Below are 13,670 nucleotides of genomic sequence, written 5' to 3' on the forward strand. Positions count from 1 at the left end.
AAAAGTCAGAATCTGAAAATCCGGCATCTCAGACCTGCCGAGGTTGCATATAAGTTAATGGAAGAAGTCCTGAAGATATCCTGATCGACGCTGGGTTTTGTGCAATAAAAATTCGAAGATTTTGTGGATTTCGGGCAAAAATCTGAGTTTTCGGGTGGAAAATCCGAAAAATTCTTACGATTCAATTTTAACATAAAATTTTTGGATAAATGTATTGATGAATAAGGGGAAATCTGCTCTTTACCAATAGCTTCTGCAACATGCCACTAGGTGGAGCATGCATCTAAAATGAATAAAGGCTTATTTATTTTATCATTTTTATCATGTGCTGGAGCCCTAAACTTAGAGCCCTTACACTAAGGATTTGCACTGGTAACCATAGAAAGTGTAAACGTTATTCATGCGGATTTAAATTGGCGCTTACTGGCATAAGGGAGTCCTGTATTTATGCATGATCTGATCTGGTGATAAGTACAAGACTCCAAAGCCCCTGGTTTCCCCCACACTATTTTCTTTCACCTCCTGAATGATACAAGAAAGGGATGTTCTAGAGTACAGATATGAGATCTGTTATCCAGAAACCAGTTATCCAGAAAGTTCCGAATTACGGAAAGGCCATTTCCCATAGACTCTATTTTCTTCAAATAATCCACATTTTTAAAAATGATTTCCTTATTTCTCTGTGATAATAAAACAGTACCTTATATTTGATCCAATCTAAGATGTAATTGATCCTTATTGGAAGAAAAGCCAGCCTATTGGGTTTATTTTATGTTTTATTAGGGATGCATTGAATCCCCGAATCCTTGGTGAAAGATTCGGCCGAATACCAAACCGGATGCACTGGGGAAACTTCACGAGGAAACTTCGGAATATGAAGAGCCGTGCGTGAATTGCCGCAGGCGATTTTCATTTTAGCTGGCGGAGGGAGATTGTAGCCCCGAAGAAGAGGTGATTTGTCGCTGGGGCGACTAATCTCCCCGAATCTGTTTGTGTGGCCTGACCCTTAAAGGAAGACTATTCCCCCGAACAATGCAGGTCTCTATAAAAAGATGTTGCATAAAATAGCTGCTTCATGTAAATAAACCATTTTCATAATAATATACTATTTTAATAGTATGTGCCATTGGGTAATCCTAAATAGAAAATTGCCATTTTAAAGAACAAAATCCCCCTGGGATTGTATTATTCACGGTGCACACAAACAAACTAGTGATGAGCGGACCGGCGCGTTCAAGCCGACCTCGCACCCCCCTTTCCGACCTTACAAATGTCGGCTTCCGATAGAGTCCTGCAGCGGGTCGGGTACCCGCAGGTTATCCACAAAAACCTGCGTTACCCTGCGGGTTGCACATAGAAGTTTCGACTATAGACGCGGTTCTCCGGGTTTGCGGGTTGTGGTTCAGGTCACGGGTCTTCTCAATAGCGAGTTTTACTCCTTTTTTTCTGATCACGCCTACTTCCAATGATGTCACTTCCAGTTTACAACTACAGTACTTCCTGTTTTGCTCCTCTTTTTGATCACGCCAACTTCTAATGATGTCACTTCCGGTTTACAATGAAAGCACTTCCTGTTTCTTGATGGTCAGTAGGTCGTGGATCGGGTTGTGGATAAGATACTTGCGGGTTGAGTAGCGGGTCACACGTCAGGCTTGGGTGGAGGGAGGGCTAAAACACTAACACAAACCATACTTGTTAGGTCACATGAGCCAAAGAGGCAGATTTATAAATGTCGAATTTCGAAGTAACGGGAGTTTTTTTAAACTCCCATAACTTTGAAATTCGATTAAAAAAAGACCAATCGAAATTTATTTTAAAAAAAATTTAAGTTTTTAACTTCAGGTGAATAGGCTGTATTCTAATCGCTCAAAACTAAGTTTAAGCGCATTCGATCGAATTCAAAACAATTTTATTTGCCCCAAAAAACTTGACTGCAAATAGGTTCTAGCAATTCCTCCATAGGATAAAACAGCATTTCGGCAGGTTTTAGATGGCGAATATAAATTTTAATATTCAAATAGTCAAATTCTTTTCAAATTCAAATCGAATTTTGGCCAATTCGATAGTCGAAGTACACAAAAAAATCTAGAAATTCTAATTTTTTTAATTAGAATTTTCACTTCAACCCTTGATAAATCTGCTCCTTAGAGTTGTAGTATTTCTCTGAGGCAGCACAGAGACCATCACGAAATGGTGGTTCAAGGCAAGAGAAGTAAAAGGACAATATTCACTAAAATATATATTCCAGTTTGGTAAAATTCGTTAATTTGCCACTTACTATGATAAAAACGATCTGTTGCTTAAGTTTTCATTTTGGGGGTTAAGTTTTCTTTTAATGTAGAATAAAAACCAAATACTTTTATGGCTACTGTATATGTGTCTAATTCTTCATAAACTGTAGTTTGGATATAAAATTGCTGTGAACTGGGAATCTTACCTGGCAACGTTATCCTCTTCAGAAAGAAGTCTAGTCCTACTGTTTGCTTGTACTGTTTCCCAAACGACTCCTGAGCAAACCGCATGGCCAGAGATGTCTAAAAGAGAATGAGCAAGATATCCGACTTTAAAGGGGAAGTAAAGTCTAAAATAGAATAAGACTAGAAATGCTGTATTTTGTATACTAAATATAAACATGAACTTACTGAACCACAAGCCTAATCAAACAATTAATTTATGCTTTCAAAGTTGGCTACAAGGGGTCACCATCTTGTAACTTTGTTAAACATCTTTGCAAGACCAAGACTGTGCACATGCTCAGTGTGGAGTGGGCTGCTTAGGGATCATTATAAATTATCAAAACAGCACAAGTCAAAGAATATCTGCCAGAAGCTGATACAGCAAGACTGATTAATAATCAGAATATACAGACTGCACTGGGTCCTGTGTTGTCATGTAATCTAATGTGGATTTTATAGTTTAATACAAACTTTCACCAACTCTGCAGGGGCTGCAGCGAAATAATCCTCCAAATAGAATCCCAGTTTATCTGTTTAAATCTGGCTCCATGATCTTTATCCCTGCAGCTGGAGTTGGAAACAATAAAGGGGATGTAAAGACAAAAATAAAATCCAATACAAATCTCTACACAGTCGCCGACTGCTCTACATGGAAACAAAAAAAGCTGCTTGAGTTCTGTATGGCTGGGAATTAACCAGGGGCTCCCCCTGCTGTTCATAAGTATTAAAAAATTAAAACAAATTGCAAATAGTCTTAGTATATCACTATCTACACCATGCTAAAAGTTATCTCAAAGGTGAACAACCCATTTAACTCAAAGCTGAACAACCCCTTTAAAAACATTTCCATGGAGCAGCATGTTTTAAGTTTTCTGTCTCAAAACTTTGATGAGGTTTTTTTTATGTACAGGGTGTAGGTAACACTATATTAGCATACACTTTACTTGGCAAATTACTTCTCGTATATAAATCCTTTCATTGGTCAATCTGCTTAGGCTCCATTGATTATTTTTTCTTTAATATGCCAATAAGTCTCGTACAATTTCCTCACAATTCACAGATGATTTTCTAGTAGACTTAAGACATGAAGATCCAAATTATAAAAAGACCCCTTATCCAGACACCCCCAGTTCCCAAGCATTCTAGATAACAGATAGGTATGAGATTCCTTATCCAGAAACCTGCTTCCCAGAAAGCCCTAAATTACAGGAAGATCCCATAGGGTCCATTTTAAGCAAAATATTGTTCTTTATCCTAAAAAAACCCCTGGTCCCAAGCATTATGAATACTATGCCTGTACAGTACAGAACATTTTACTGCCCGATAACTCCTTCCACTAGCGTAGACACTATTGCTTGACCGTAGTTTCTGCCTCAACATACCCTATGCAATTTGGTTGTTCAGCATCAGAGCAATTTGGCCATCAAAGTGTACGTACATTGTATATATAGTGAATAAAGTACCCTTTATTGTAAAATATAAGGATATTATAATTCATCGAGGAGTTCCAGTGCTTTATTTTTTATACAGGTCATAACTTCTGATATCCTCATATTTTGCAACTGGGGGTACTTTATTCATTATAATACACACATTTCAGTGAGTCATGTGACAGAATGACATCAGAACTCACAGTTTATAAGCATATAATTTACAAGATATTCATGGCTTTTGTGTATGATTATTCCAGTCAAATAAGATATGAATTGCTCATGACAGCAGTAAGCAGCTATATGCAGGTTAGTCTCCCAGTCTAATATCATAGCTATTGGTACTGGTGAAAATCTTGGTAACAAATAGGGATGAAGATAATCTTACACTCTGATAAGATTAACTAAGGCTTTGTCATAGTGCTGCCAGGAGACTGTATATCAGCAGTAGCGGGAACGGGATCTCTAGATGTAATGTAAGAATGTCACAATGTAAGAAATAGTGATGAGCGAATCTGTCCCGTTTCGCAAAATTTTCTTACGGAGACTTTTTTGTCCTAATGCATTAAAGTCAATGGGCGTTTTTTCATACGGAGACTTTTTTGTCCTAATGTATTAAAGTCAATGGGCGTTTTTTCTTATGGAGACTTTTTTATCCAAATGCATTAAAGTCAATGGGCGTTTTTTCTTATGGAGACTTTTTTATCCAAATGCATTAAAGTCAATGGGCGTTTTTTCTTATGGAGACTTTTTTATCCAAATGCATTAAAGTCAATGGGGTTTTTTCTTATGGAGACTTTTTTGTCCTAATGCATTAAAGTCAATGGGTGTTTTTTCTCACATAGACTTTTTTTGTCCTAATGCATTAAAGTCAATGGGCGTTTTTTCTTATGGAGACTTTTTTGTCATAATGCATTAAAGTCAATGGGCGTTTTTTCTTATGGAGACTTTTTTATCCAAATGCATTAAAGTCAATGGGGTTTTTTCTCACATAGACTTTTTTTGTCCTAATGCATTAAAGTCAATGGGCGTTTTTTCTTACAGAGACTTTTTTGTCCTAATGCATTAAAGTCATTGATCGTTTTTTTATAAGGGCGTTTTTTCTCAGGAAATTTTTCTGCATTTTGACGAATTTTCACAGGAGTTTTCGCAGAAAATTTGCACACGCCGAAATTCTGAATTTTGCAGGAAATTTATGGCTGGCGAATAAATTCGCTCATCACTAGTAAGAGACAGTCACAATAAAACATCAGCTAAAATAAAGAAAAGGTACAGAAGCAATAATAAAACATATAACTAATCTAAACCTGCATCAAGTCTCCCTACTAGCATCTTGTATAACGGAAGCTCACGGTTACATTTGCACCTAATCCATGTCCAGTTTAGCATAGTTGCATTGCAATATGCTGCTTAGAAACAATGCAACGACATCAGATGGCCCATACAAATCAAAATGACTGTTTATATTCCTGAGGCCTGGTCATCTAAACACAATGCTAATAGAGGAAGATAGACTATAACAAAATCTCCAGCATGGCACAACATACCTGCTGAGTAGGGATGTAGCGAACCGCCGATAATGTGTTCGCGAACGCCGTTCGCGAACACCGGCAAAAAATGCGAACAGTTCGCGAACTTCGAACATCCGAAAATCGTTCGATTCGAACGATCGAAGGATTTTAATCGTTCGATCGAACGATTTTCGTTCGAATCGAACGATCGAAGCCATTCGATCGAATGATTTCGTTCAATCCAATGGCTTCGATCGTTCGATTCGAATGAAAATCCTTCGATTTTAGCGATCGAATGGTCGAATGGTCGAATGGTCGAACGATTTTGACGCGAACGCCTATTGGCGAACGTCGCGCGACGTTCGCGAACTTGCGGCGGACGCGAACAGCCGATGTTCGCGTGAACAAGTTCGCCGGCGAACAGTCCGCGACATCCCTACTGCTGAGGCCAATAAAAGGGCAAGCAAGCAAACTTGTACGAAATATTTCTGCCATATTGGGCATATTATGGTACAGGTATGGGACCTCTTATCCAGAATGCTCAGGACATGGGTTTTTCTGGATAACAGCTCTTTCCGTAATTTGAATCTTCATACCGTGAGTCTACTTGAAAATCATGTAAACATTAAATAAACCCAATAGGCTGGTTTTGCTTCCAATAAGGATCAATTATATCTTAGTTGGGATCAAGTACAAGGTACTGTTTTATTATTACAGAGAAAAGGGAAAAAGAAAAATGTAGATTATTTGGATAAAATGGAGTCTACGTGAGACAGGCTTTTTGTAATTTGGAGCTTTCTGGATAATGGGTTTCTGGATAACAGATCCCATACCTGTATTTATCTGTATAGGCTATGAAAGAAATGAACTGTGCTTGTTGCAGTTAAAACCCATAAGCCAAAACTTTGATTAGGCACACTTTAGTTGATCAGTGATGTCAGACCACTCCCTCACTCATAAGTGGGTGGGGCAGAATTTTTATTTTATTTTTAAAAATGTACAAACTTGTTATAGTTTAAACCCGCAACCCCGCCAATCTGCACCTATACCTGCATCCATAAGTCCTACCTGCAACCTGCGGGTACCCAAATAACTTCAAGACCCTTCTCTCTATCTTGCAAGGGAATTACAACAGAACTGGAGGGCTAAGGAAAGTTGTGGTGTTAATTAATATTAAAACATTAGTAATTTTTTTCTGTCTGCTCTTCTGGTTCTGTCTCTTGAAACAATATGTGTACAGGGTGTGCAATAACATGCATTTTGCTGCAGCACCGGAGTTTGTGAGCTGACAGTTAGCACACACTTTTTTTTAACTATGTAAAGGTTCACTGAAATTATTCCCAAGGCATGAGTTTAAATAGGCAGATTTATGTTTTTGCAAACTTAAAGCTGCCTTGTCTGTTGTTTCAATTACACCACAAGTCAGATTACAAATTGATGTATTTGCTCATATAATATATCAGAATCAATGGATTAAAATGCTGTTAACTTTAGCTATTCTGCATGAGGGGATTGTAAAACAGCAAGAATCTATGACCCTCATTACCAGTAAGTACAGGGCAGATCTTTCCCTTCATTACACAATCAATGACAAATTGAGAATTCACATACTTACAACTTCTGGATATATTATTGACCAATTAGACTAAAACTGAAAAACTCTACAAAGCCTGATTGATAGCAAAGCAAGATAAATAAAGGGCCATTTTTCATTATAGAGATACACTTATTTAAAAACAGTAAAACATGGGGTGATTTGGGGAGTTTTTCCAGCTGTTTTTTGTTTTTTAGTAGTGGGGCCGGGGCTATGGGCACTTTCAGGCAATTCTCATACAAATTCAAAGTCATTTTTTGGATACTTCGACCATCGAATAGGATACTACGACTTTGATTCAAAGTAAAATCGTTCGAATATTCGACCATTCGATAATCGAAGTACTGTCTCTTTAAGAAAACTTTTATTTCAATACTTTGCCAAATTAAACCTGCCAAAGTGCTATGTTAGCCTATGGGGACCTTCTAGAACAAGTTTTTGGAAGTCGAAGTAAAATCATTCGATCGATCGCTGAAATCCTTCGAATCGCTAGATTCAAAGGTTTTTAATCGCTGGAACGATCGATTTTACTTTGACCGCAAGATACCCGAATTCGATGAAAAAAACTTCGACTTCGATATTCGAAGTCGAAGTATTTCAATTCGATGGTGGAATTTCGAAGCATTTTTATCTTCGAAATTCGACCCTTGATAAATCTGCCCAAAGGTATATAAGGGAGACGAGTTTGGGCAACTAAACTTAAATCTGAGACTGCATGTGCCACCAATACTGAGTGGGTACACAACACCACAAAGGATATAAACATCCATTATAATACTGAATTTCCTAAAAGCTTTTCCCTGCTGTTTATAATGTGAAAATGAATATGTCTTGCAGCTCCATTTGTTTAGAGGTCTGAACCAGCTTTCTTGATTTAACTTGCCCCATTCAACAAACTTCAGTGCATTTTTTGCCCCTCTGAATTTTGAACTTAAAGGCGACCTGTCACCCAAATCAATTATTCAAAATCCTATTTTATCACATTAGTCAAACAAAATGAACTTTAATTACACTATATAAATGATTTGGATCTTGTTTCCTTCACTCTGGGAATTCATAATTATAGCAAGCAGGCAGGAGCCATTTTGTGGACACTGTTATTAAAGGAGAAATCAACCTGTGGGGAAAAAAAACCCTACCCCCCACCCCAGGTAGACCTCCCTCCCTCCTTCAGGAATAAGAAATCCCGCTCTCTCGGCGCTGTACTGCAAATCCACTTAGGGACATGGACTACATATTTCTTTTCAAAACTTTAATGTGCGCATTTTAGTGGTACAATGTAAAAAGTGGTGAGTGTCTGGGACTTACGCGTTTCTTGCCGCACTCGGCACTTCGTCAGAGTCAGTTGAAATCACGTGGTGCAAAGATTTAAATAACGTGTGTTACACTCATTAGTTATTCATTACAAATTTGAATATTTCCCTGTGTGTCCATCCCACTATATTAAACAATATACACATACTATTGTGAAACTACAACTCATTGAGGGGTATATTTATCAAAGAGTGAAGTTAATAGTGAAATTCCGCCACTTTCCATTCATTTCTATGGGATTTTTAAAGGCGTATTTATCATAGGGTGAACTTTCACCCATTGATAAATATGCCTTTCAAAATCCCATAGAAATGAATTGTGAGCTGCGGAATTTCACTCTAGTGGCGGAACTTCACTCTTTGATAAATTTACCCCAATATTGGTATAATTACATATATATACTGTATTAATACAACATAATCCGCTGTGCAGCTGTCTATTAGATGAATTATAATCCATTATATTTAAACTAGGACACTCTTTCAATAGGTCAATTATAATCCATTTAAAACTCAGTGTGTGTAAAAAAAGGAATCATCCAAATAATAAATTGAATAAAATTATACATTCAAACAATAAAGTGTTGTGTGAATCTCAGAGTCTTTTATCGTTATCGTAACAATAACAATCTGTGAAAATGTGTATGTTATTTGGCATACATACTATGTATCTAAATTAAGAATAATATTAAGATATGTAAAAGTGTTGCTAAAAAACAATTACTGTTGCAACCTGCCTATTTAAAATCACCTGAACTGATGAAGTATTTTCTCACAACTCTTTATTATATATATTCCCATGGTAAATCCTAATAATTTGTCATGTGTCCTGCATGAGGCAGCGCCTGCACGGACAACATCGCTGGGTGAGCGCTGATGCGGTTCGCATCTTTTCTTTACTACCTCCCTCCTCCTCCCAGGCTAACAACCCCGCCCCCCCCCCCTGGGAAATGCCCCATACTCCATATTTACCCCTAGGCTTGGATTCTTCCAGCAAAGTTCCAGCGTCCATCTTCCGCGTCCTCTGTAAGCTGACTGCGAGATCGGTATTTCTGTGCATGCGCAGTTGGAGCAGTTTGCCGGTTTGCGCAACTGCGCATGCGCAGAATTACATGGAAATTGCCGATCTCCCAGTCAGCTTACCAAGGACGCAGAAGATGGACGCGTGGAACTTCGCTGCAAGAATCTGCGCCGAAGGGTAAGTATGGAGTATGGGGCATTTCCCTGGGGGGGGGTAGTTAGCCTGGGGGGGGGAGGGAGGGAGGTCTACCTGGGGTGAGGGGCAGGGTGTTTTTTCCCCACAGGTTCTCCTTTAAGGCACACTTTGCATTATCTCAGAATGTGTTTGTGCACCAGAATGTCCATCTCCATGAACTGGTTACACAATAAAACGGTGAAGAGAACGGGGGAATGTGGGGAGATCAGTAATATCTAGAAAGTGTTGAATGGAAAGTGAAAGTAATTGCTTGCCCCGCCTCTATGCCTAAGGCATAGAGGAGGGACAGACAATATTTGATTGACAGCTGAGATTTTTAAATGAAGTTTACAACAGCTATGAATGCTTTAATAAAAAATAAAAATTTGATTCCATGTTTAATTTGAAAAGGACTTTTATTATACAGATTTTTGTGTCTGGGTGACAGGTCCACTTTAACTGAAAAATTGCCTTAGAGTAATGATATCTATCGTATATGGTGGTTGCAATTTTCCAGTATCATCAAGGTGCATCCATTTCCACCCACATATCTGAATTTGCTTCTGCAGGACAACAGGAACTTCTCCATGATAAGTGAAGCAGTCTGTATCTTTCTGCCACTGGTGAAAAGGAGTGGATTGCCACATGTCCCAACTGTCAGCAGTCACAGGTTGCACTATTACTTCTACTCATTACCTCCTTGAGAAATACGTTTATATTTACGTGAAGGTATACACATAGGGGCCGATTCATCAAGGGTCGAATATCGAGGGTTAATTAACCCTCGATATTCGACTAGGAACTAAAATCCTTCGACTTCGAATATCGAAGTCGAAGGATTTAGCGCAAATGCTACGATCGAAGGATTATTCCTTCGATCGAACGATTAAATCCTTCGAATCGAACGATTCGAAGGATTTAAATCCAACGATCGTAGGAATATCCTTCGATCAAAAAAACGTAGGCAAGCCTATGGGGACCTTCCCCATAGGCTAACATTGACTTCGGTAGCTTTTAGCTGCCGAAGTAGGGGGTCGAAGTTTTTTTTAAAGAGGCAGTACTTCGACTATCGAATGGTCGAATATTTGAACGATTTTTAGTTCGAATCCTTCGATTCAAAGTCGTTGTCGAAGGTCGAAGTAGCCCATTCGATGGTCGAAGTAGCCCAAAGAACACTTCGAATCCTTCACTCGAGCTTGATGAATCGGCCCCCTAATAAATATATAGTGAATAATGTACCCCCTTTTGTAAATTATAAGGATATTATAAGTTACCGAGGAGTTTCATGACCATATAAAAACACAAGGCCGAGTGTTTTTATACAGGTCATGGAACTCCAAGGTATCTTTCATCAGGTGCAACAACACCTGATGAAGGATACCTGAAGGCCTGTATTTTTTCCAGAAAAGGTGGCAACCCAGGGCCAGGGCCGGTATTACAAATTTACCGGCAATGTAGCTGCCGGTAATTTGTAATACCTATAACAAAAGCCCTTGGCCCTCCTCCAGAAACTTACCCCTCCTTCGTCTTCTGCCTCGCCCCCTTTCATATCACGCTGCATGCGGATCCGTCCCTTTTTACGTCACAACCCGCCCATTTACCCGTGGCCCGCCCCTTTTTACATCACGGCGTTACTGCCCCCCATCACTGGCCGGTACATTTTTTTAAAAAAGGTGGCAACCCTACTTCCATTGCTACAATAAATGTGCTGTAAATGACAGCATTAGGGTCTGTTTCACTCAGGGTTGCCAGGTTGGTGGCCTAATTCCCAAATCGGGCTACTAATTTAAAGCCATGGGGCGGTTTTGAAAGTACAAACTAGCCAAGATACAGATTTGGGCTAGTTTTTGGGCCTTTGGCTGGTTTGTACTTTGGAAACCAGCCAATGTTTTTTCTCGCCCTAATGTGCCAAGTCTGCATCTCCCAATGCATGTTGGGAAATGTAGTTTTTGTTTAACGATTTGCCGACTGCCAAGTTTAATGTAAGACTACAATACCCATAATGCAATGGGACTGACTTATGTAGAAGTCGGGAGTTACCAGATTTTGGGCTCTGTACCTCAGTCTCCTGTCCCTCCTTTATTTTCTGGTGACTTTCCTCAATTTTAGACAATTTTGGGGCAAAAATCTAGTGGTCACCGAAATGTCTAGCGGTTGATCTGTTTTACCAATATTTATTGAAATTGTATTGTATGTTTTTTTCACTGCACTTAGGGGCAGATTCATTAAGGGTCGAATTTCGAAGTTAAAAATACTTCGAAATTCGACCCTCGAATTGAAATCCTTCGACTTCGAATATCGAAGTCGAAGGATTTAGCGCTAATCCTGCGATTGATCGATCGAAGGATTTTTCGTTCGATCGAACGATTAAATCCTTCGAATCGAACGATTCGAACGATTTTAATCCAACGATCGAAGGAAAATCCTTCGATCAAAAAAAGGTTAGCAAACCTCTGGGGACCTTCCCCATAGGCTAACATTGACTTCGGTAGGTTTTACCTGCCGAAGAAGGGGGACGATTTTTACTTCGATTAGTTCGATTTCGTTCGAATTCGAACGAATTTAACCAATTCGATGGTCGAAGTACCCAAAAAATACTTCGAAATTCTAATGTTTTTCATTCGAATCCTTCACTCGAGCTTAGTGAATCGGCCCCATAATGTTCTATTTCCGGGCTAGTTTTGAAGTGCCCCTTGGCTAGTTTTAGGCTGGTTTTGAAGCTGACTTTGGTTGTTTTTGAATATTAGACCTGGCAACCCTGGTTTCACTTGTCAGATGGTAGAAATTTTGAAAGGACACCCTGGCATTAAAGGCCAAGCCAGACTGGTGGTAGTTGCAGGGTTCACTGGCTTCCAATGAACTCTGATGTATTTACTGTTATTAGATATGACTATGAAGATTTTCATAGATTTTTACTGTTATTAGCTAACAACTAATAAATATAATAAATCCTCTTTAATAAATGTAAATAAAGAGACCCTGGCTGTGATGCACGGGGCCACTGTCACATGCTTCTCCACTAAGAACTGACAAGTGTGTTTTCACTTCCGGTCTTTTATTTTGAATCATTCGGTAACATAGGGGCCCCACATGAGTGAAAGTGGATTGTACCACTAACCTTCCCACAGGCTCCATCTCCCAGAATGACTATTTTAATCTGCCGGTCTTGGCTTTCCTCTTTGGAGTCAGACATTTCTACAGCAGCCTCGGGAACGGTGTTGGGGGTAACGAGGCTCCGGGATTTAGCAAACCGGATTTACAAGCGCAGCGCTAAGCAACCAGACGCCATCTTCCCCCTACAGAGCCTGTCACTGGCTGCAGCCCCGGAACTAACCACTTTTGGCACTGAGGGGGTCGCTGGGAATGTTCAAAGTTTTTGAATGCTACAGCGAAGCTGGTTCTGATACCAAGGAGATTCATATAAATAAGTAAAGGCGTACTCCCATAAGACTATAGCTAACGCTAGAATGACCTGTGTATTTAGTACATAAATATGACTGCACTACCCATGAATGGAATGGTTTGTCCCATGCTAGTGACGCTTCGCCGTAACTAGGGGGAACACTAGAGGCCAAGCAGAAAGTTAGGCTGGAAACACTTTTTTCGGCCTCACCTCGCCTTCAGCCCCTCAGATTACCTCAAGGGTGTAAGTCCCGCCTTTTCCAGACAGACCCTGTCCGAGTACAAAACCAGCTACAGAACCAGCACCAAACTAGCCAAAAGTCACTTCAAAAGTAGCCTAAAATAGCACAATATGTGCAGTGGAAAAAAAGTCTAAAGCAAAATAAATTCATTTATGTGAAAATACGCCATTTTTACTGATTTGCACATTTTCCATGAAGTAAAATGGGACAGATTCACTCATCACAAGGGGCTTAACTACAGAGGGGGGCCCAGGAGGTCCCATTAGGCCCTAATTCATATAAAATTTCAATAAATATTGATAAAACAGCTCAACCTCTAGACATTTTGGTGGCCTGCAGATTGTTCCCCCAAAATTGTCAGAAATTGTGAAAAGCTACCAGATAACACAAGAATTCTTAAAAGGGACGGGAGACTGGGGTACAGAGCCCAAAATCTGGTAACTCCTGACTTCTACGCAACTCAGTCCCATTGCATGCTGGGTATTGTAGTCTTACACTAAACTTACATTATATTTGGCAGTAGGCAA

At 39.4% G+C, this 13,670-nt stretch overlaps 1 protein-coding gene across 1 annotated transcript in view; it reads right to left on the reverse strand.

The window, feature by feature from the left end:
- The window catches only part of LOC108704175 (ras-related protein Rab-28-like), a 74,847-nt gene extending 62,074 nt beyond the window's left edge, over positions 1-12,773 (reverse strand). The window contains exons 1-2 of the mRNA XM_041577822.1: positions 12,618-12,773; positions 2,438-2,534 (exon numbers count right to left, since the gene is read on the reverse strand). Coding sequence (XP_041433756.1) covers positions 2,438-2,534; positions 12,618-12,692 — 172 coding nt within the window. The 5' untranslated portion in view covers positions 12,693-12,773. The remainder of the gene's footprint in view (positions 1-2,437; positions 2,535-12,617) is intronic.
- Between the last annotated feature and the right edge of the window lie 897 nt (positions 12,774-13,670).

This window comes from Xenopus laevis, chromosome 1S, assembly GCF_017654675.1.
Source record: "Xenopus laevis strain J_2021 chromosome 1S, Xenopus_laevis_v10.1, whole genome shotgun sequence".
NCBI lineage: Eukaryota > Metazoa > Chordata > Amphibia > Anura > Pipidae > Xenopus > Xenopus laevis.